We start from the raw sequence: 24,767 nt of genomic DNA, 5'->3' as shown, positions 1-24,767 counted from the left end.
AGTGTAAAAGTTGTATTCAGGAAGACCTGGGTTCAGATCTAGTCTCAGGTTCTTAAAAGTTAGTTTTACTCATCGTTCCTCCATGCAGCCACGAAATTGATTTTTCCAGAAGAGTTGGTGTAAAGAGATTTTTTTTTAAAAGGAGGAGGGCCTATTTGTACAAAAATATTTATTACAGCTTTTTTTTGTGGTTTAACAAAGAATTGGAAATTGAGGGGTTGTCCATCAGTTAGGGAATGGCTAAAGAAGTTGTGCTATATGATTGTAATGAAATACCATTGTGGTATGAGATGATGAACAGGTTGACTAAAAAAAAAACCTGAAAAGATTTATATGAACTGATGGAAAGTGAAGTGAGCAGAACCAGAAACACAACAGCCCCAGTATACAACAACAGCAATATTTTTTGATGAACACCTGTGAATGGCCTAGTTATATATCTCAGCAATATAATAATCCAAGACAATTTAAGATACTCATGATGAAAAATGCCATCTGCCTCCAGAGAAAGAAGTGATGGAGTTTGAATGCCAATCAAAACATACAATATTTTACTTTCTTTTTTCTTTTTCTTTCCTTCTTCCTATTTTTCTCCTCCTTTTTCTTCTCCATTCAAGATCTCTTCCTCAAAATCACTAATATGGAAAAATTCTTTACATGATTAAACATGTAAAATCTATATTGTATTTCTTATTGTCTCAGAGTGGGGAGGTGTGAGAAGAAGGGAGAATGTGGAACTCAAATTTTTAAGAAAATCATCTTTACATGTAATTGGGGAAAAGTTAAAAAAAAATAGTTTTTGGTCTAATCAGGTCAAACCACCACCACCACCACCCCCCCTCTGCCCCATAAACAAACAAACAAAAAAAGCTAAAACCCCAGTAGCCCCCTATTATCTCTAGAATTAGATATAAACTACTCTGTTTGGCATTTATATTTCCTGGAATTCTTTCTGGTCTACCCCTTCCCAACCCTTCTTAGCTCCTGCACTTTCCCTCAATTAGTTATCTCTTATTTATCCTATATCCTCCACTTTCCCTCAATTAGTTATCTCTTATTTATCCTATATCACTCTCTTGGTATGTATTTATTTGTATATTGTCTTCCCCAGCAGCAACTTAAAGGCAGAGATTGTTTTTTGCTTCTTTTTATGCTTAGCACTGTTCCCGGCACATCATAGGTATTTAATAAATGTTTTTTTTTGATGGATTGATAAATTCCTGCCTTCTCAAGAAGTCTTTTCAGATCCCTCCTTCTCCCTGTTGGTTATTTCCCATTTACACTCTATATTGATTTCTTGTGCAGTTTTTTTCTTCTTCTTTTGCTCTTGACTCTCCCATTGGACTGTGAGCTCCTTGACAGCAGGGATTCTTTTATTTTTCAGTTTTTCTTTGTATCCCTATTACAATGCCTGGAGCATAGTAGATGCTAAATAAATGCTTGTTAGCTTGATAACATTCTCTTAATATATACTTGATATTATGTTAAGTCCTTGAAGATGAGAAGTGTTTCATTTAGGTTTTTGTATTCTCTAGCACCCAATTAGTGCTTAATAAAGTCTACTGATTGATTATTTAATTGGACTAGAACACAAAATGTAAAGTTCTATATTCACAAAACAAATGAATTATGTGATGATTCATTTCAACAGGTTCAAACCCATATTTATTCAATATTTTCTAAACACAATCACAATCTTAGGTTCTAGGATAGATACAGAGATAGTGGAGACCCTTTCCAGATTTAGTTTACAGTCTCATAGGGGGAATGAAGCAGATGAATAAATTCTATAATCTAGTAATGGCACAATTATTATCATGTTAATAAGCCTGATTATCTAGATTTAGACACATTTTTTTTTTAGATTTTTTTTTAAGCCCTTAACTTCTGTGTATTGGCTCCTTGGTGGAAGAGTGGTAAGGGTGGGCCATGGGGGTCAAGTGACTTGCCCAGGGTCACACAGATGGGAAGTGTCTGAGGCCAGATTTGAACCTAGGACCTCCTGTCTCTAGGCCTGACTCTCAATCCACTGAGCTACCCAGCTGCCCCTAGACACATTTTTAGGATACAAAAGGACTCCCACCCTGAGCTTCCTTCATGAAAATGTCTTTGGTGGTCATGCAGTTTTGCTGAAAAGAACACTGAATTCCAGTTTCCTGGCTTTTAATCCCTTCTCTTCCACTCACTACCTATGTGACATGGTTTTGGGTTTTTAAAACCCTTACCTTCTGTCTTAGTGCTACCTAGCTGCCCCACTTATTGGCTGTGTGACTTTGAGCAATTCATTTAGCTTTGTTACCTCAGTTTCTTAATCTGTAAAATCTAGAGATTCAACTAGATGATCATTTGTCTCATCCAATCATATGTTCCCAGATCATGAAATTCTTGCTTCATAGAAGTATTGGGGACAAGCTTGCTTTGGAAGCAACTATACCAAAATTGGAACAATACTGAGATGATTACCACGGAAACAGCTAGATGTCCCGGTGAATTGACAGCTAGATCTAAAGATGAGAGGTCTTGGGTTCAAATTTGGACTCAGACCTTTCCTGGCTGTGGGAACCTGGGCAGTTCACTTAACCCCACTGCCTAGCCCTTACCACTCTTTTGCCTCAGAATATAAGGGGGGAAAAGATTAATTTTATTTGTAACAAGAACCGATACACAGGATTTGATTCTAAGGTGGAAAGTGAGGATTTAAAAAAATAATCCTGGGTGCAAAACACTTAAAGTTTGAAGGGTTCATTGAAGTTTGAAGTTCATTGAAAGGTCTGTGATTTCCTTTGGCCCTCCTTTTACTAACTCTTTTCTATTTTATATAAATTACAAATTTATATAAATTATAAAATTCTATTATATAACACTAACTGGGTCTTAAGCATTCTGCTATGCTATAGGCATTGTTTCAGGCATTGGAGAAATCCTAAGCCAAATAGTTCTTGTCCTCAAAGAGCTAATATACTTCTGTGGGAGGGGGACCACTATCTGTGCTTATAAGTAAATGCAGATGACAAAGAAAATAATACATAAATAAATGTAAATAAAGCCATTAAGGGACAGCTTGGAGAGACCACATGATCGGTGCCTCGGTAGACCAACTTTGAGAATCACTGTCACCAAAATATCCCTTCTCTTGGGACTTCCCTGGTAAGGAGCATCTCTGACTTCTCAAGGCTTGTCCAGTATCCCATTCATCATCTGGTCCATCCCCAGAGCCTTTTTGAGTTGGTGCCACACCTTGTGTTCCACTAGCAACACCTTAGAGAAATTGGAAAGAAAGACATCGTGTGTCTGAAATTATTTTCTATGCCTGTGGAAAACCCTCCTTTGATTGGCTAAAATAAAGCCAAATGTTCTGGAGCACCCCGATGGCGTGTAAAACAAAGATAGAAGAATAATCAACTACTGCATTTTGAGCTTTTTTTTTCTTATGCAGGGAGTAGGTAACCTCTATTGAAATAAGAATATTATGTCAGTGTTCCCTGGTCTAGAGCAACATAATTCAGTGGCATTTAATATACTTGACAAGTCATGAAATCATTTTTGTAGGTTTTTCTTGATATTTTCTATTTCGTACATCACTGTGGTATCCCATGCATCCCTCTACCTGCATGTCCTCAAGAGCTCACAAATGACATTCGAACTATATGATAAATGGTGTTTTTTTAAGAGAGGGAACAAAAAAGGCAGCACAAATGATCAATGTATTGAAAAGGATTAAAAATATATGCCATGTGCCAAGGACCTCCCCCTCCTCAAAGAGGTAGTTTGAGGGTGTCTTCTCATATCTTGTCATTTGAGTCCCCTTCTTTTTTTTTTAAATTTAAAAACCCTCACCTGCCATCTTAGCATCATTGCTGTGTATTGGTTCTAAGCAGAAGAGGGGTATGGGCTAAGCAGCTGGAGTTATGTGACGTGACCAGGGTCACACAGCTAGGAAGTGTTTGAGGCCACATTTGAACCCAGGACCTCCCATCTCTAGGTCTGGCTCTCAATCCACTGAGACCCCCAATTGCCCTCAAGTCCCACTTGAGCTTTATAATTTTCTTTCATTTTCTTTTGAATTTTGGGGTGTCCTTGTTCTTTCCATCTACATTGTTGTAGTTACTGTGTATATTATTTTTATAGGTTTTGGATAATAGTTTTGATTTTGTGTACTTTGCTCTGATTCAGTTCATTTAGACCTTTCCTTGCTTCTCTGTATTCATCATACACATCATTTCTCACAGTATTGTTCCATTACATTCATGCACCACAAATTGTTTAGCCATTCCCCAATTGATGTCCGTCTCCTTTGTTTCCAATTATTAGCCAACACCAAAAGTACTCTTAGAAATATTTTGGTGTATTGGGACTTTTTTTCTTCTCAATGGCTTACTTGAGGTCAGAGCCCAGTAATAGAGTCCCTGGTTGAAAGGATATGGACGTTTTAGTCACTGTATTTGCATTCTTCCAACTTTCTGTGCCATTTCACAGCTTCACCAATTATGTAGTAGCGACCATTCTAAAAATCATTTTTGCTCATTTATAAGGTGTGAAGTGGAAGCTCAGGGTTGTTTTGATTTATAACTTATTATTAGTAACTTAGAGCACTTTTTCATGTATTTTGAGAATTGTTTATTTTTATCTCTTGACCATTTATCTATTGAGGAATGTCTATTAGTCTTCTACATTTATTAATTATGGTATATCTTGGATACCAAACCCTTATCAGAAAAATCTGATATGAATTTTTTCCCTATTTGGCCATTCTCCCTCTTATCCTATATGTTGTCCATGCAGAAGCTTTTCAGTTTCATGTAAACAAAACTACTTGTTTGTTTAAAATACATCTCTTACCCATAGCTGTAAGAAGTATATCATCTGTTTCTCTTCTATTTATTTTTAACACAATGATCTTTAAGGCCACATCCATTTAGTATATATTGTGTAGTATGGTGCAGATGATGGATCGAGTTTTTTCAGACTGCTCTTCAGTTTTCCCAAAAGTTTTTATTAATAGGGAAATTTCCCTAGATAAGTTATATGTTCCACTTCGTCAAACACTAAGCTATTGAGTTCTAGTGTTTCTGGACCTGCCTTATCTGGTGTGTCCCATCAATCTTTCTATTCTTTAACAATACTAGACAGTTTGATGACTGTAGCTTTATAGTATAGTTTGAAGTCTAGAAGTACTATTCCCCCTTCATCCCTATTTGTTTTCATCATTTCCCTTGATATTCTACATCTTTTGTTTTTCCAAATGAATTTTAGTTTTTTACCAAGCTTTAAAAAGTATATTCTTTGTCATTTGATTGGGATAGAATTAAAAATATAAGTTAATTTTGGTAGCATGGTCATTTGTATTATATTTGTAAGACCCAGCCATGAGCACTGAATATTCCTTCAGCTATTTAATTTTTCTTAACTTTTTTAAGGAGTGTTTTATAATTGAATCTATACAAGTCTTTTGTGGGCTTTCGGAACTTGATCCCCTGATATTTTATGCATTTGTAGTTTTTTGGAATTGAAGTTCTCTTCCCATTATTTTTTCTTGTGTTTTATGATTACATGGCAGTGCTATTCATTTCTGAGTATTAATTTTGTAGCTCACAACTTTGTTGAAGCTTCAAATTGTCTCAGTTGGTATCTTTACCAAATCTATAGTATTTTCCAAGTAAAAATGGGATCATCAATGACAATTCCTGGCCAAGTGGGAAACCAACTTAGGCCTATTTTATCTTTTTTTTTTTTTTCAGGGTCAATGGCACAAACTAGATCTGTGGTTTCATCATTGTAGGGAACTCTTGGTGTGGAAATTCCTTCCATTGATGAACATTTGCAACTTATCTTCACTTTACAGTCTTTGGGGATTATATCACTTTCCCATGGGCAAAGGATTAGTAACCAAAAGATCAATGTGTTAGAGGAAGGATTTAAATGTAGGTTGATTGTCTCCCTGGCCATCCTTCCATTTAAGAAAGGAAGGAAGGAAGGAAGGAAGGGAGGGAGGGAGGAAGGAAGGAAGGAAGGAAGGAAGGAAGGAAGGAAGGAAGGAAGGAAGGAAGGAAGTTCACTTTCTAGTATACAGTTCAATTATATTTTGGTTTTGTATTAATGAAAAAACCTTTTTTTAGCATTTGGTATGGGAGTCACTATATTTCTATTAAGACCTGCAGTCCAAGTAGAACTCAGAGGAAATCAATTTAATGTAGCATCAAAAAGTTAATACTATCAAAAGTTGATTTTAACTTGATTAGAACTTGTTCTATACCATCCCTATGATGGTAAGATAGTATCTTTCTCCTCGACTGGATATGTCTAAGCATTGAATGAATTCTACTGAATTTGAATTTTTATATGTCCTTGTTTGTTCCCTGAACAGATAAACAATCAGATATTGTATGGAAGAAGCCACCAAAATGCATCTGCCATTATTAAGACTGCCCCAACCAAGGTCAAATTGGTTTTCATAAGGTAAGTCAAGGGCATTGGATTTTTTTGAATTTCCTCAAGTTCCATTGGGAGGTTTTGATCCTTTATTCACTTACCTGGTCTTCTCCGATATAGGTATTTTATTAGGTCTTGTTTGCCATCATATCAAGCAAAAAGTATATGACCTGCTTTCTGGAGACCTGCTTTAAATTCTCTTGTGGACCCCAGCAAGTTACCTCATCTCTTTATACTTGTTTTCTTATGGGACAAAATGGTAATAAAAATCTTGCTTTCTTAACTCTATGTCTATGAAAATGAAATCTATTAGAAACCACTATATGCCGTTGAAAAATGAGTCATTATTATTGCTGGTGGACATAAGACTCTTCTTTTATCCTCTGAGGTCTCAGGTTCTTTGGTCCTCCCTCTCTTTTGATATTGCTTTTCTTAGGATAAATTCATCTTTAACCAATATTGGCAAGACAAAGGAGAGAAAACGAACTCCATTTAGTCTTATGTTAGCAGCTCTAGCAAGTGGTTTGTTTAGGGGGAAGTCACCATAATTGGTTAAAATTGGATTGTGGAGGCTCTCAATGCATTTTTCCACTCTACATTCTTTATTCCTCCCTGCTCCCCAATGACAAGATCATAGATTTAGGGCAAGAAAGGAGGGCTCTTAGACATCTTAGGGTCCAACCTCACTCATTTTAGATGTGAGGAGTGGGGAAATGACTTGCAGAGTTGATATTCAAATTGGGCTCCCTGACTCTAAATTGTGCATGTTTTCCATGCTTGATAATAAGAGACAGTGAGAATTTTGGATGACGTTTTTTCACATCTATAAATTTGTGAGATGACTGATTTTTCTCCCCAGATAAAAGTATGAGTTCTTTGATAGCAGGCACCATTGCATTATCTGTCCATGTAATTGTAGAGTTGGGAGGTACTTCAAGGGCATTTTGGGTTAACCCATGCTTAAACAGCAATTCTAAATTAGTAGTTCGAACTTGTTTTCTCCAACGAGTGGGAGCCCACTATGTTCTGAGACAGTCCATTCCATTTTGCAGCAGTTCTCATTCATAGGAAGTTGATTGGTGACTTAAAGCTCAAATTTGTCTCTGTTTCATCTGTCATGGGAAATTCCCACTAATTCTGCTAGAAACATGACCACGCTTATCCTCAGCCCCCTGATACTGGCCTGTGGGGTCTCAGGTCTTATATTTATTCTGACTGTAGAGAAGTTATTTCCCTTCTTGAATGCTCCTCCTTCATATGTACTATTGGGATAAGAAGATAGGTCTCAGCAAGAGCATTTGTGAGCAAAGCATTTATGACTCTGGCCTTTAAAATCTGTATAATTAAGAACTATGGTTATTGTCATTAATAATGGGATTGTTACTAAAATTAATTACTAATTTGGCAGCTCACTGGCTCAATGGGTAAGAGCTCTAGAATTAATTAGGAATACTCAAGTTCAAATCCTGCATCAGATATTTTTTAGATGCATCACAGTTGGCAAGTCATTAAGCTCTTTAGCTCTTAGTTTATTGATCTGTAAATGGGGTTAATAATTATACCTCCCTCCCAGGATTATAATGAAGATCAAATGAGAAAACGTTTATTTAGCATTTTTTAAATCTTAAAGAATAAAGCTTAACGAAAGCTATTAGAAGTAGTACTTCAATAGTGTCTTAGTTGGATGACCTGTGTTAGCCCTAAATTCTTAAAGAATATTGCAAAGGAGTACATATTCTTGTAGTTCCCGTCTAACTGCCTGGTCTAGACTAGGAGTCTTGGTGAGAACCGGCCTTTCCAAGTGTTTACACCACTATAAACAAAGGACTGACCATAAATTCTGGTTTTACTTTTGGGGCAACTCATTAACCTGGGAAGGACCTTTGATGTAATTTATTCCAACTTCCTCATTCTACAGTTGAGGAAACTGAGCTTCAATCAGTCAACAAATATCAAACACCTATTATGTACCATTCATTGCTTTAAGAGCTAAGGGGACAAGTATAAAGAATGAAATAATCTTATTCTCAATGTACTTACATTCCCATCAAGGAGGGGGGGAGGTAACAAGTACCTATAAAAATAAATACAACAGAGGGGCAGCTGGGTGGCTCAGTGGATTGAGAGCCAAGCCTGGAGATATGGGAAGTCCAGGGTTCAAATCTAGCCAAATCTAGCCTCAGATACTTCCTAGCTGTGTAATTGCCATTGTCTAGCCTTTACATAATATTGATTCCAAGACAGACAGGGTTTGGTTGTTTGTTTGTTTTTAATGCATACAGCACATAATAAATATATACAACGTCCTTATATAAAGGGTGATTTAGTAGGGAGGGCACTAGCAGTTGAGGGGAGCAAAAAAAGCTTCTTCTAGAAGGTGGTGCCTGAACTATACTTTAAAGCCATGGAAGGAATCCGGGAGTCAGTACCAAAGAGCAAATAGGTGCTCCACTTGGAGGGTGGTCAGTACAAAGTCTTGGAGATGAGAGATGGAGCATTGTGAGTGAGGAACAAAGAGAAGCCCAGGCTGTTTGGGACACAGAATGATGAAGCGAGGCTGCTTGTGCATGTAGAGATGAGACTCTAAAGAGTTTAAAAGCTAAACTGAGGGATCTATATTTTATTGGCGAGCCAGTAGAAAGCCACTAAGATACTTGTTCATGGAAATCACATGAATGTATGCTTAACAGTCTATCACTTTGGCCACAGTGACATAGAATGAGCTGTCCTAGCTGGGGATACTTAAGGCAGAGAGATTAGTTAGGAGACTGTTGAATGAGTCTAGATGAGGGGCGGTTTGGTTTGAAGTAAGCTGATGACTGTGGGATTGGAGAGAAGGAGTTGGTGCAGGGAATATCCTGAAGATAGAAAGGCCAAGACTTGGCAACTGATTGTCCATGTGGAGTGAGGCCACAATTACACCCCTGAGAGGGATGTGGGAAAATTGGGGGTGATTTAAACAGAATGTGGGAAGTTGAAATGATGGACTGTTGTGGGAAGTGGGAAGGAGGGAAATGAGTTCAATTGTAGAACTGTGGAGTTTAAGATGTCTCCAAAATATGCTGGGAAGTTTGGGTTGGGGGGGGGGGAATGAGGGGAGCAACTTTAAAAAATCTATTTATAGGGGGCAGCTGGGTAGCTCAGTGGAGTGAGAGTCAGGCCTAGAGACAGGAGGTCCTAGGTTCAAACCCGGCCTCAGCCACTTCCCAGCTGTGTGACCCTGGGCAAGTCACTTGACCCCCATTGCCTACCCTTACCAATCTTCCACCTATGAGAAAATACACCGAAGTACAAGGGTTTAAAAAAAAAAATCTATTTATAACTGTTGGAGTATAAATGCAGATGAAAACATCTTATTTATTACTTGTTTTTTTGGGTATATGATTTGGGATTTTAGTTTTATAAGATTATTCACTTACAAAAATTAATATGGAAATATGTTTTGTGTGTTAATACATATATAACCCAGATTGAATTACTTGTCACCTCTTGGAGGGGTGAGGGTAGAGAGACAATAGGAATCTTTTGTCTAAATCCAAAAATTTGGAAACTTATGTATAAATTTTTTATTAAAATAAAATGAATATAAAAAATTTTATTTATAAGGGGCAGCCAGATGACTCAGTGGATTGAGAACCAGAGCTGGAGATGGGAGGTCCTGGATTCAAACCTTGTCTCAGACTCTTCCTAGCTGTGTGATCCTGGGCAAGTCACTTAACACTCATTGCCTAACCCTTACCATTCTTTTGCCTTAGAAACAATACACAGTATTTATTCTAAGACAGAAGATTTAAAACAAAACAAAGAATAAGCTGGAGAAAACCCTAAAGAGAAGACACTAACATTAAGGAGATCAAACGGGCTTCTTGTGGAAGGTATCTAGAGTAAGCCTGGGAAGTGAAGAGATGGAGGAGAGCAAGGCTGGGAGGGAAGAGGGAATTCCCAGCACAGGGATTAGCCAATAAAAATGCTCCTAGTTGAGAAATGGAATGTCATGGGAGAGGAAGAGCAAGGAGGTCAGGGTCACTAGATGGCAGAGTACATAAACTGTGGAAGGTGTAAGAAAATAGGGGGGCTTGAAAGCAGTTGGCTTTAGACATGCCGAAGAGAAATGAGATCATCTGTGTGGTTCTAGAGTGATAGATAAAGGAGTCAGTGCAGAAGCCTCATGAAGTCAGAAAGATCTGGGTCGTATTCTACTTTTGACACCAGCTGTGCCACTCTGGACAATTCTTTGGATCCCTCTGGGGTTTCACTGTCATCACTTTGCAGAGAGATCCCACATCTACTGGATTTACACAAACAAATCCAAAGCAGCCAACATTAGAAGGAAAATAGAAAACTGGTTTGGGGGTGAGTGGGAATTTTAGCAAGTTTTTTTTCTGATAAAGGCCTCATTTCCCAAATATATAGAGAACTGAGTCAAATTTCTAAGAATACAACCCAATTCTCAACTGATAAATGTTCAAAGAAAATGAACAGACAGCTTTCAGAAGAAGAAATCAAAGCCGTCTATTGTCATAAAGATGCTCTAAATCTGTACTAATTTGAGAAATATAAATTAAAACAACTCAGAGGCACCACCTCACATCTATCAGACTGGCTAATAGGACACAAAAGGAAAATGACAAATATTGGCAGGCATGTGGAATTGTGGAGTGGTCTAACCATAGTGGAGAACAATTTGGAATAATGACCAAAGGGCTATAAAATTGTACATACCCTTTGAGCCAGCAATACCACTTCTAGGTCGCTATCTCAAAAAGATCAAAGAAAAGTAAAAAGAAAACAAAAATGCTTAGAAGTATTTTTTGTAGTAATAAGAATTAGAAATCAAGGGGCTGCCCATCAATTGGAGAATGGCTGAACAAATTATGGTATATGATTGTGATGGAATACTAGTGTGCTATAAGAAATGATGAGCAGGACAGTTTCAGAAAAACCTGGAAAGACTTGCATGAACTGATGCTAAGTGAAATGAGCAGAACCAGGAGAACATTGTACACAGCAATAGCAATATTTTATGATGATCAACTGTGAAGATCTTAGCTATTCTCAGCAATAGAGAGATCCAAAACAATTCTGAAGGATTCAGGATAAAAAATGCTACCACCCCCCGAGAAAGAACTGGCTCTCTATTCACTGAGCCACCTCGCTGACCGCAGTTTATTCTTTCTATATCTTGTTTGTATATTATGGCTTATATGTTGTTGCTCTCCTTAGTTTGTGAGCTCCTTGAGGTCAGGGTCTTGTTGGGGGCTGGTTTGGGTTTGACTGTGCATCTGTCTTTCTCTGTATCCCCAGGAGGACTTAGCAGAATATTTGACACACAATCAAAGTTTGCTGACTTCTCCATCTTTGAATACAGTGGGTTGACCAGGTTTGGTCCAGCTCTAAGGCTGATTTGTGTTTCTTTTCAATAATAAGGCTTGGTTCTTTGGTAGATTCTTTTTCCCATCAATATGGGTCACGCATATAACACTGCCTTCATGTCTTCTTCCATTGTATGTCTAGATCCTCTTGTGAATTCTTCCCTTGAAGCCCACCCAATGTACTCATAGTCTTCCTCTCTATCTCTTGATATTTGAGGGTGTCAGTGGACTACCTGCCTTTTGTGATGTGGCCAACCCATCTCTTATGGGCATGTAACTATCTGGTGATATTCTTTTTGAAGATATTCTCTTAGGGAGTTCTTGGCTGGTAATATGATGCCACAGTTTCTTTCCATCCACCATGTTTCTCTTCTTTCCCCTTGGAGTAACTAGCACTCTCTGTAGAGTCCCAAACCATGTTATTATTATGCTATTCTATTGCAGACTTGGCTTTATTCTCCAATGACACCCATTAGAGACCATGCCTAAGAAGATCTAAGCCCCCGGGGTTCTGCCTTCCTTGAATCTATGCAACCTTTCCTTGACCCCTACTGTTCTCTGTCCCCCATCACTTTGCACTTCGTCCTTTTTCTTCCTCTTTCTTCTAATAACAAAAAAAATAACATAACTATTGCTTCTGGAACAAAAGAGTTTATCAATTTTCTTCTGTCTTGTTCTACTCATCTTTTTTTTTTTTAAACCCTTACCTTCCATACCAATACTGTGTATAGCTTCTAAGGCAGAAGAGTGGTAAAGGCTGGGCAATGGAGATTAAGTGACTTGCCCAGGGTCACATAGCTAGGAAGTGTCTGAAGCCAGATTTGAACCCAGAACTTCCCGTTTCTGGGTCTGGCTCTCAATCTACAGAGCCATCCAGCTGCCCCCTTCTATTCACCATTTTTGTGGAAGACCATAATTCCCTTTCCTAGCCCTCTCTATGTTGTCTGTCCTATTAGCATAAAAGCTCTGTGAAAAGCAGCTGTCTTTCTTTTGTATTTGTATAACCAGTCCCTAGCATGTAATAAGTGCTTCATAGATGCTTGTGATTCTTTCATTATTATTACCAGTAATCATTGCAGCTGAGCATTTCCATCTATGTAGCACTTTACCTTTCCAAAAATAGCTGCACCTCAAAAACTGCTTTCATCACAGTTCTTCCAATGGAATATGTCATGCAAGAATAATTATCACTTCTATCCCACTGGACCTCAGTTTCCTCCCCTGTAAAATGAGAAAATTAAACTCAGTGATCCCTAAGGAGCATTCCAAATCAAAATAGTTTTTGATTCCATGAGTTCCAATGACTCATTCTTTTTTTTTTTTTAATCTCAGAAGGTTTTTTTTTATAAGTTCAGAATAATTCTATATACTTTAAAGGCTGTCTGTTCATATTTCTGTTGCTTTGTTGGAAATGGGATCTTTTTATATTTACAAAGAAATAATTCCCTAAGGAAACTAATGCTCTCTACAAGACTGGTAAATGTTTGATAAATATTTGATAAACAGTGGCAAATGTTTGTTTCTTTGGTTTTAAATCCTTACTTTCTGTCCTGGAATCAGTGTTGTTTATTGGTTTCAAGGCAGAAGAGCTTCAAGGGCTAAACAATTGAGGTTAAGTGGTCACACAGCTAGGAAGTGTCAGAGGCTAGATTTGGATCTCCCTTCTTTAGACCTGGTTCTTAATCCACTGAGACCTAGCTGCTCCCAGAGGTGATAAAGGTGTAATTTATAAGATAATCTACTCGAAGCACCTTAGAATGAGATGCTTCTTAACTACAAGCTTCACTTGTCCTCATAGGATGACCGAGGCAGCCTAGAAAGGAGCAAAGGATTCTGAAATCTCAGAGCTGAAAAGGAGCTCAGGGTCTATCAAGTATCTCCTGGACCCATAAGAGAATCTCTTCTCTTAACCAGATATACTGACAAATAAGGACACTGTGCAAAACATTCCTGGATATGGCTGAGAACAGATCAGACAGTCCACCTCTTTGAGTGGCTTCTAGCTTATATAACCTGAACTGGTCACAGTATTTGCGAGTTGGAAGAACTCTTGAGATTCTGTTCAGCGCCATGATTCTGCTTTCTGGGGCTTTTTAATATTTTATGGGCTTTGATCATTTTAATTAAGAAGTAAGAGCAGATGCCCCTAAATCATAGCCTTAGTTCCCTGAGATGAGTAATGGAAATTAACATCATAATTTCACACTAATCAGCAAAGCAGAAATGTTTTAGAATGCCCAGAATAACCATAATCCCTAAAGGTACAGAGTTCCAGGGTAAGATGTATAGCTATGTTCAACTCAATACATGGCCATTCTGTAAACATTTCTTAAGACGGTACCGTGTGCCAGACATATGGCATAGAAAAAGAAGAAAAGGGGCTGGGGGAAAGAGACTCTGTACTCCATGCATTTATCTGCTATTGAGGGGAACAGAGTAGCTATTACTATAGGAGAGGAGATATTAGCTACTAGAAGGAAGAAGGAACATGGTTGTAAAGAGCTTTGTAAAATTTAAAGCTCTCTGTGTTAGCCAGCATTACTGGAGAGAAGTCAAAAATCAAGATGGCTATGAAAAGGGATTGTAAGTATTCAGGCAAATATGATATAATGAATGTATATTTTGTGCAATGTAGAGTGCTGGATTTGGACTTAGAGGCTCTGGGTTTGGTAGTACTTGAAGAGTGGTCATGTGGATAAGAGAGTAGAGATTAAAATTAATATATAAGAACTAAATGTTATATTTTTAAAAGTTTATTAATAATAATTAAAGTAAGAGACCTAGCTATTCAGTTTACTTGTAAGAGCAAAAAAAAAAAAAAAAAAGGAGGAAGGAGCTACAGAATTTATAAAACAATAACATGACCACGCAAATGTGGAGGCGCAGGGGAGATTAAAGGGAATTTTGGGAAATACTAAGGGACTTCTGGATGATGAAGTCCAAGGTTCAAAATCTCCATTTATACAATAGATTAGATTCATTATGTTTAGCTTTAGAAGACAGAACCAAGAACAAGGTTGTGAAAATTTTACCAACAGTTAGACCCATCCAAAAGTCAACTGGAATGTAGTGGGAGGTAAAAGTCATAGTCATAATGGTGGTAGTGGTAATGGTCTTGGTGCTGATGCTGGTGGTATGACAACAGCCCTGGAGGTGGGTCCTATTATTAACAAATCCATTTTAGATGAAGAAATTGAGGCAGACTCATTGACTCACTCAGGGTCACACAGCAAATAAACATCTGAGGCATTATTCGAACTCTCATCTGCCTAAGTTTAGCACAATACCTGCCAGAGTACTTGTACTTGACATTTTCATGCATCATTTAGAGGATGAAGTGGTAAAGTAGACAGAGAATATAGGGTTGAAGCCTTGATGACTGCCTCAGACATTTATTAGCTGTGAGAAAGCCAATAAGAATTCCTGAAGTTCCTGGGAAGGAAAAGGCAAACCTTGCCCTTGAGGAGTTTACAATCTAAATGGTGGAGACACCATAAAGACTTCTTTGTTCAAACAAGTTATAGACAGCATAAACTAGAGGTAATCAATAGGAGGATGGCAATAGCATTAAAAGGGATCAGACAACGCTTTTCATAGAAAGTGGGATTTTACATAGGAATTGAAGAAAGTCAGGGGGTAGTGATGGTGAAAGAATATTCTAGACATGGAGATCAGCCAGTGAAAATGCCTGGAGTTGGAATACGAAGTGTCTAATTTGAGGAATAGCAAGGCCCACAATTGTCACTGTATTGCTGGGTGATTAAGGGGAGTAAATGTGTAAGAAAACTGGAAAGGTAGTAGAGGATCAGATTTTGAAGGTCTTTGAATGCCAAACCAAAAATTTTGTATTAGATCCTGGAGGCAACAGGGAGCCAATGGAGTTTTATTGAGTAGAGGGGTGACATGGTTAGACCTTCTCTTTAGGAAAATCAGTTTCCAGGTGCCCTGGAGTTGGGAGAGATTTGAGGTAGGCAGATCCACCAGAAGTCTCTTCTTGTTCAGGCATGAGGTGATGAGAGCCTGCACTTTCATGGTGGCAGTATCCCTGGAGGTCTTTTAATCTCGCTGAGTTTCTATAAAATGAGGGGGTTGAATTCAGTGACCTCAGAGTCTCTTTCAGCTCTTAAATCTTGGATTTTTTGAACATTTTTTTAGTTAAATAGAATTCTTCAGGTGTTGGTAGCCCCCAATGAGTCTCTGAGGTCTCTTTTAACTTTGAGATGTGTTTTTGTGTGATTCATTCTCCATTTGAGTAAATTGAAGTCTATAAAGGGAAATTGTTGACCCAGCTTTTGAACCCAGGAACTTGGGCTTTTTATATTCTACCATTCACACAATGTCTTCTCAATCACCTTTTTCTTGGGACACAAATTAATAACTGCAGAACTAGGTGGTCCTTAAATGACCTTAGTTTGACCCATCATTTCTTGATGAAGCAACCAGAGCTTGGACATGAAGTAAAATTTCTTCAATTAATGTACCTTGAGATTGACAGAAGAGGAAGAGTCAAAATATTGGAGTTAGAAATAGCTATTTTTCCTTTGCTCCTTCACATTCTCCCCTACAATGATTGCTAAAACCAAGAAAAAGTCTTAGTGAGTCATTTTTCCAGCCTCTGAAAGCTTAGGAAGACAGACAAAGAAGTCTAGAGGTCCTGTAGTTAGGGTTGGCCAGGAGCTCAATAGCAAGCAATGGTGTCACAGCCCAAGGATGAAAGTGCCCAATCTGTATAAGGAGCCAGAAACAAGTTCCAGAAACATAATTATATAGTTCTGAGCCCAAGAATGGGGTGGGGGTGGGGGTGGAGATTCAATTCCAACCTTTAGCCCCATACATATTTGTAGAACAATAAACTAGGGCAGGAGACCAAAAGTAAGGGTATTCTAGCAGTTTGGTGACTCAACCTGCAGAAGCCCCCAGCAAGCTAACAGTGAATGAGTTCAGCAACAATCTACAGAAACTCAAGCAAATGCAAACCAATAGACTCAAACTATATCATGAATTTTCTAGCCAAGAAGACAGCAAACAAATCTCTATCCAGATTACAGCACTGAAAACTTCAGGCCCCACACTAAGCTGTAGAAACAACAAAAGGGCATAAAAGTTAGAAGTTCAGGCCAGTCATTCCCCTTGCCTCAGAGGTGAACAAATCCCAACTTTAATGTAAAATCCAGAGTCAAGAAATAGGCTGGGGAAATGCGGAAACAGTGAAAAAAGAACCTGACTATAAAATAGTACTATGGTGACAAACACAAACAGTAGAAGTCAATAACTTGAAAACATCTACAATCAAAGCCTCAGAGAAACCTACAGATTAGATATAAATCCAAATAGAATGCCTAAAAAGAGCTAAATTAAGATTTTAAAGGGCAAAAAAGATTTTAAAGATCAATTAAGTGTAGTAGATAAAAAGTTTGAAGAAATGAGAACAATACAAGAAATTTTTAAAAAGAAAGTTAATAACGTGATAAAAAATAGACACAAAAAATACTGAGGAAAATAACTCCATAAAGATTAGAATTGGTCAAGGGGAAGTTTATGACTCCATAAGACATCAGGAAACAATAAAACCAAGTCAAAAGACTGAAAAAAAAATAAAAGAAAATGTGAAATGCCTCGTAGAAAAACAACTGACCTGGAAAACAGATCAAGGAAAGATAATTTTGGAATGGCAATGCTGGGACTAGTACTCAAATCCTACTGGGACCTCAGGTGCCCTTTCTAGCACAACACCCTGTTTGCTGTTTTCTTATATATTAACCTAATTACTATCTTCTCCACACTTTTGTACAAAGCAACCCAGTTTGTTTTCCGCTAATTATAATTCTCCCTGAATTCTAAATGAAGTTCTTTCTGAGCCTGGAATGTAATTCCCAGTAGATAGTGTGATTCATTTAAAAATAAACAAACAAAAATACCAAAACCTCCAACATTAGTCTCAGGAGCAAACTTTCCCTGGGTGTTTTTAATGTCACGGACATCTTAACATGGGAAGAAATTAAGGTGAAGTTTCACAAAGGGCTAACTATTCAACTTCTATAGGGAGGTCCCTATTACCTACATCTTTGCCTTTCTCAGATGCCCAAGAGACACCTGGACCTTTACAGACCCACAGTGTTCATTAATTGATACCTACAGATCTCCTTTGAGCTTATAAAATGCTTTATATGTATTATCTCATTGGAACTTCACAAGAATCCATGGAAGGAGGTGCTATAAGTCTTGTTAGCCTCATTTAATAATTGAGGAAACTTTATTTTTGGGGTCCCCAAAACTATGTCCATTATTCACCCAAAGCTCTAACATCATTGGAAAGAAACTATCATGCTTCCTGAGTTTTTGCTTCTCCAGGCAAAATATCCTCAGTTTCTTCAACTGAATTTCATTTGATTTTGATTCAAAGCCCTTCATCATCCTTCTTGTTATCTTTTGAATATTCTCATTATCAATGTCCTTCTTAAGCCATCACACCCATAACTGAATATAATATCTCCAAATAGGGAATATGAAAGGTCTTTTCCTAAAATCTCTAGTCCTTTAAATGCATTCTAAAATGCATTAAAGCCTATACCCAACCCTAAATTCACTTTTCCAGTCTGCCATGGCCAGCTACTGAATCATGCAGATCATGACTGGGTCATACCACAAGCAGCATCTAAGTATTCAACCTCAGACCAAGATGAAGCAAAGAAATTGAAAGAAAGTCTCCTCTAGTGGGTATGGTGCTGCCGTTTGTCTCTAAAAGACTCTGTTCAAATCCTACCTTTGATGTTTACTGGCTCTGTGACCTTCGGCATCATTCCAAGTCTCTGTGTTTTACTTTCTTTGTTTATGAAATAGAGGATTTATTACCCATACAACCTATTTCCCATGGTTGTTGGACTTCAAGTGGGGCAATAGATACAAAGCGATTTGCACATCTTAAAGCATGATTATTCCCAGTGATCATTATTGTGTTTGGTCACTTAGTATCCCCTGGTCCTCCCACCTTTTTGAGCTAATAGTTGTTTGGTTTCTAGTCACGTGATTGCTAGATTTACTTTGAGAAATGGGGCACGGTCCCATTTATAACCCTGGAAATAAGCTACAGGCTCACAAGTACTTCAGAGGAAGAACTTTCTTGAGTTTTTTGGTTGTCGTTTTTTTAATGCCTCAATGTTTGACTGCCAATGTTTCCTATATTTATTTTCTGATAAATTAAGTCAGTAGCGATTCTTAGGAATACAGTGATCAAGGATAGTTCTGAAGTACTTGAAGACAAAGGATGCCTCCAGAGAAAGAACTGTTAAAATTCAAGATATAGACCAAAGCATATCATTATTTCTCACATTAATTTATTTGTGTTTTTATTAGTTGGGGTTTGGTTTTATATGAGTATTCTCTTACAACAATGACCAATATGGAAGTATGTTTTGCATGATCATTGTGGATTTTAAAATTAATATCTGGGGGATGAAGTCCAAAGTTCAAAGAAGTCTCCATTTATACATCATATATATATATATATATATATATATATATAACCCAGATCAAATTGCTACCAACTCCAAGAGATGGGAAGGGAACAGAAGATGGGAGATAATTTGGATCTTAGAATCTTGGATATGTTGAAAACTGTCATTATACATAATTGGGAAAATGATTTTTTAAATTTTTAATTAAAATAAAAGATAAATTAAGTCGGACAGAGGCACCTAGATACTGGCTAGAATGCTAGCCCTAAAGAAATCCTAAATTTGATCCCTTCTTAAATTCTTACTAGCTGCGTAGCTGTGGGTAAGTCACTTCAACTCTCTGTGACTGTTTCCTCATTTGTAAAATGAGTTATTGGTCTTGCTGATATCTAAGGTCCCTTCCAGTTCCAATTCTAACCCTATTTCATACGATCTGTATAATGGGGATAATAGTAGCACTAACCTCATGAGGATCAAACAAGATTATACATGTAGCAATATTTTGCAAACACTATATAAATATGAATTGTTTATTGTTGTTGTTGTCATGACAAGTTTGCTGGACTTTGAATTGAACAGACCTTTGTCAGATCCTTTCTTGGGCTTGCTTCTTACTTGCTCTGTAACCCGGGGCAAGGCATTTTATAGAATTAAATAGTCTACGCCAGTGGTTCCGAAACTTTTTTGGCCTACCTCCCCCTTTCCAGAAAAAATATGACTTAGTGCCCCCTGTCACATACTATCACCTCCCCCTTACAGCTATTCACTGCCCCCAAATGCACCTGTGGCCATCACCGCCTCCCTGGATCACTGCAGCACCCACCAGGGGGCGGTGGCGCCCACTTTGGGAATCACTGGCAAGCCCTGATAGCCCTGTAGATAGAAGGAAAGGCCAAACCCCAGTTCCTGCTCCATTCTAATGGAGGAGACCACCTCCACCTGGCATGTGCAGACAAGGTAGAGACCGAATAAATGGGAGGGAATCTCAGAGGTAGGATGAGTCTTAACAGAATCTACAGGAATTTGAAGTAAATAGGGGAAACATTCCAGATAGAAAATGTTATGTACGTGGAATGGCAAGAAGGCCAATGCCCATAGAGAAGGAAGAGTAAAAAGCAGGTTGAAGCCTGGCCACAAAGCAGACTGGAGATCCTAGGGAGCCACTGTAGTTTGGGGAGAAGGGATGCAACCCAAGCTTTTCATGAGAAGGTAGACTGGAAGAGGGAGAAACCTGAGCAGGCCACGTCATCTGAAAGCAGCTTCGGGAGTTCATCCGTGAGAGGATGTGGCCTGGCACCAGGGGAGAGGCCGGGTGAGTAAAGAAAGGTAGGAATGAAAAGATCTTGAGCCACTCCAGGAGGTATACCTTATGGACAACTTATAAACAGGCTGCAGGCTGCAGCGGTGAAAGGAGTTCCCACAGGGGGGAATTTCAGATGCGGAGGAATTCATAAATGGATGGATCCATCTATAAACCTTTCTTGAGCCCCCCCTACCTGGGGATACATCAGAAGTGAGGCAGACCTTGCGGTTAACAAGCTTCATTTTTATCCGGAACGAACGGGAAAGCACCATCGGACCCAAGCATTAGAAGCCCCCGAAGCTTGAGGCAGCGGCCTCCAGCCTTAACAAGACCCCAGCATCCAGTGGGAACTTGGTTAATCATGGTTTAGGGACCCGTGGGTGGAGGGGGTGAGAGCTGCCAGGTCTGGAGCCAGCCAGTGCCCGGGTTGGGATTCCAGAGAGAATTGTGTGGGAGGGACATTCTAGCGAATTAACGTTTTTATGTTTGTTCTTTAAAGGAAGATGTTGGCGAAATGGGACGTAATTGGCTTTTGTAAAATAAAGCTTTCTTAAGGAGAAAAAAAATCTGTCTGGACGGTGGAGGAGGGGAGGGAAGGGACTCTGAAGGCCGCTAGACACATGGCCAAGGGTCAAGCCGCGGAGACGTGGCGGATGAAGACTATTTAGCTCCCCGTCCCCCTCTGCTCGAAGAATTTAAGGGGCAGCCCCCGCCGGACCCGGGCGCGGAGCCTTTAGCCGGCCCCTCCCGGGCACAGTATGCCTAGACTTGACCCGCAGTTCCCTGGAAGTGCGGCCCGGAGCACCTCGGAATCCATAAACGGCACGCCGGGGGCTCTGCGCTCATTCTAATTACCGAAAGGAAAGGGGCCCGCGCGTCTAATCGATGGAGCTCCAGGCCGGCCGCTCCCCCCGCGGCGGGCGGCGCCCCTCGTCCTCAGCCGAGCTTGACAGCCGCTATTAAACCTTGTTCCAGGTCTGCGTTTCCGCGGCCTCCTTGGGGCCCCGGAGGCGTCACCCCCGCATCCACTCTCCACGTGTAATTAAGTAATGGAGACTGAGCCGTCGTACATGACAGTTAATTTTGGAAAGCGGGGGGCGTTCATACTGGAGCTGCAGGCGAGCCCATTAATCTCCTTGGATCCTAGCCCTGGAACGCAGACCGGCTCATTCTTCATTGTTCTCATCCAGCCTTTCCCCTGCCCTGGGGCCGGGGCAGGCGCGAACATCCTCCCAGCGGCCCCCGCGGGCCGGCAGAAAACCCCGCGCTCCTGCCTGGGATGGACGGCCCGGGGACCCGTAGTGCCGAGCACATCTGGATGGGCCGGAAAGAAACCCTCCGGAATATTACCGTCCATATGTCCGGGGCACCACGCGGGGGGAGGCGGGGGTGGCGGGTCCCAGCTCTAATGATGTGAAAAGCAGGAAGGGGCCTGGCGGCACGTGCTAATTTGCACTAATGACTCGCAGCCCCATTGTGGATTACAGGCTAATTAGGATGTGAACAAAAACAACTGTTTAAAAAAAAAAGGCGAGCGACGAGGCGATATTGCAGAATCGGGCGGCGCCTTGTAGACAGAAGAGCAGTTAATTAAAACCCCGACTGCCTCGCCGCCTAATGGCTGGCTCTAATTACCTTATCGCCACCCTCCCGGCTTCAGCCCGTGGTCACTTCCAATTCATCAGGATGGCTGAGAGATTCTTAGAGGAACTTGTTCTAAGTGCTGTGCGGGAAGGAGGAGGAGGAGGAGAGAGCGGGGAAAGATGGACTCGACTTACCCGGCAAGAACATCTTTTCAGGTGGTTACGGGAAAACCCTGCTCAGGTAGCCGAGCGTCCGTCGGTAGGTCGGTCACGCAGGAGCCGCCTTCTAGCTAGGAGATGCTCGGACTATGGTCCACCGTATCCTTGGCTGGTACTGAAAGAAGCCCAGCCATGGGGTGACCCGGAAAGGGCAGGAAGCGAGAGAAGGGGAAGAAGGCTATTAAAGAAAACCTTAAAAAATAAACAAGTGGAGGAGGGGCTCCGTGAATTTGGCTGCAAACAGGGCAATTTCATGACCACCGTGTTAACTTGAATAAACCGTCTGAAACAGAGTTTGCCAACGTTCAGGGCTTCCTACGCAATGATCTGGCCCGTTTGGGCTTCCGTGATTGAATGTTTCTTCCAGTATTATTCAATTCATAGTAAAAGTGAATGTTTTTTAATGCTTCTCTGCCCAGCTAGAAGGTTAGTTAACACACTGTAAACGTCACACCATCATTGCATTTCAGAGTAAGAAGGATTAGGCTAACACATGACTTCCCAAGGCACAGTTTTAAGCCAGACTATGGATTACACAAAAAAATTTCGGTGACATTTAATCAGAATACCTGGCATCTGACATGGGAAAAAATGTCTTTTAATGAAAGAAGTCACAGAAACATCCGATTTAGCACTAGAAGGGACGTTGGACATCATCTAAGGCTAAGCCAACCCCATCATCTTTTACAGATGAGCAAACTGAGGACCAGAAAATTTTAGGTGATGTGATCAATGTCACATAAATGTTAAGGGCCAGAGCCGAGATTTATACCCAGGCCCACTGACGATTTCTTGGAATTTTTATTTTTCAAATCCACTTGTTTTATTTTATTCAGAACTTCACACACAAGAACACATTCCCATATATGCAACAGAACACACAAAAAAAGATTTGGTTTATGAAATCATGAGTCTGCTGAATCATGCTTTTTTCCTAAATATTTGCATATTTTCACAGCCCCTTCTCCCAGTGCATGTCTTTCATACCCCTTAATTTTCTGAAAGGACGCCTTCCCAGGATCCAACTCCCAGAAATATTATAGCCAATCAAATATTTATATAATAAATTCAGTACATTTCCTTTAAAAGTGTCCTGCTTATCTCCGCTTCCTACTGAACTTCCTTTATTTCGTGTCTGTACATTTAAGAAATGATTTCAATTATTCCTTTTTTGCATCTCTATTGCTAACTTCTGCCTACTAGTATCCTCTTCAAAACACAGAAAACGACAAAGCCCTTAGTTTTCAGTTCTTTTCCTTTTTTTCCCCCTTTTTCATTCCCCCCTTCAAGATTAGGAAATGTTTTTTGCTTACTCTTATTCCCTTCTTGTTAACTCTACCCCTATCCAAACATGTTTCTCTTTTATGGTCCATATATTTTTCTATACCCACCTATGGCTACATGTGTTGTCAGCCTTCCTTTGCCTATTTGAGATAAGACCGAGGTTCCAAATATGACACAGCACATTCTTTTCTTCCGCTTCTTCTATACCAGCATATTCATTTTACCCTTCCTTCTTGTTCTGCTCTTAAAACTCTCAGGTTAGAAATTGCCCACCCCCCACCCCACCCCCCATGCTCTTTTTATTAACTCTTCAAAGACTTTCTTTTTGTTTCTTCTTCTCCCCCTATTAAAATGTTAGCATTATGTGACTGGCACCTTCCACATACCAAAATAACTTTACTTTTCTAGGTTTCTCTTCACTCAACTGTGGTCATTTGATGACAAATGCTCAATTAATTGAACTCTTCTATTAAAGTTCCATTCTTTCTCTGTAGGATTATACTCATTTTTGCAGAGGAAAATAACCTTGGTCATTAGCCCATATTTTCAAATACCCCAGAATAAAACCGTAAATGCACTGATGTGACAGATATAAGCTTGACATCCATCCAACTCCAACAGTTCCTTCCCTAGAGATGGATAGCATTCCCCATCATAAGTCTTTCAGATGAGGGGCAGCTGGGTAGCTCAGTAGATTGAGAGCCAGGCCTAGAGACGGGAGGTCCTGGGTTCAAATCTGGCCTCAGACACTTCCCAGCTGTGTGACCCTGGGCAAGTCACTTGACCCCCATTGTCCACCCTTATCACTCTTCCACCTAGGAGCCAATACACAGAAGTTAAGGGTTTAAAAAAAAATAAGTCTTTCAGATGGCCTCTGATCATTATAATGCTGAGAGTAGCTAAGTCTCTCCCATTTGATCATCCCACAATGTTGCTGTTGCTGTTGCTGTGGACAGTGTTCTCCTGGTCCTGCATCAGTTCATGAAGGTCTTTCCAGCTCTTTCTGAATCCATCCTGTCCATCATTCCTTACAACACAATAGTACTCCATCATCAACATGTACCATGATTTGTTCAGCTATTCCCCATTTAAGTAGAGGAAAGGTTATCTTAGAGGGGCCGGT

General features: G+C 39.7%; 1 protein-coding gene across 1 annotated transcript in view; it reads left to right on the top strand.

Annotated features, from left to right (window-relative positions):
• Positions 1 to 24,767, top strand: part of PATJ (PATJ crumbs cell polarity complex component) — a 332,079-nt gene that overhangs the window by 217,980 nt on the left and 89,332 nt on the right. Inside the window, exon 29 of the mRNA XM_044674774.1 lies at positions 6,365 to 6,456. Within this exon, the coding sequence (XP_044530709.1) occupies positions 6,365 to 6,456 (92 nt within the window). The remainder of the gene's footprint in view (positions 1 to 6,364; positions 6,457 to 24,767) is intronic.

The sequence above is a fragment of the Gracilinanus agilis genome, chromosome 4, assembly GCF_016433145.1.
Source record: "Gracilinanus agilis isolate LMUSP501 chromosome 4, AgileGrace, whole genome shotgun sequence".
Taxonomy (NCBI): Eukaryota; Metazoa; Chordata; class Mammalia; order Didelphimorphia; family Didelphidae; genus Gracilinanus; species Gracilinanus agilis.
The sequence above is the reverse complement of the archived record's forward strand: the minus strand, read 5'-3'. Positions and strand labels throughout refer to the sequence as shown.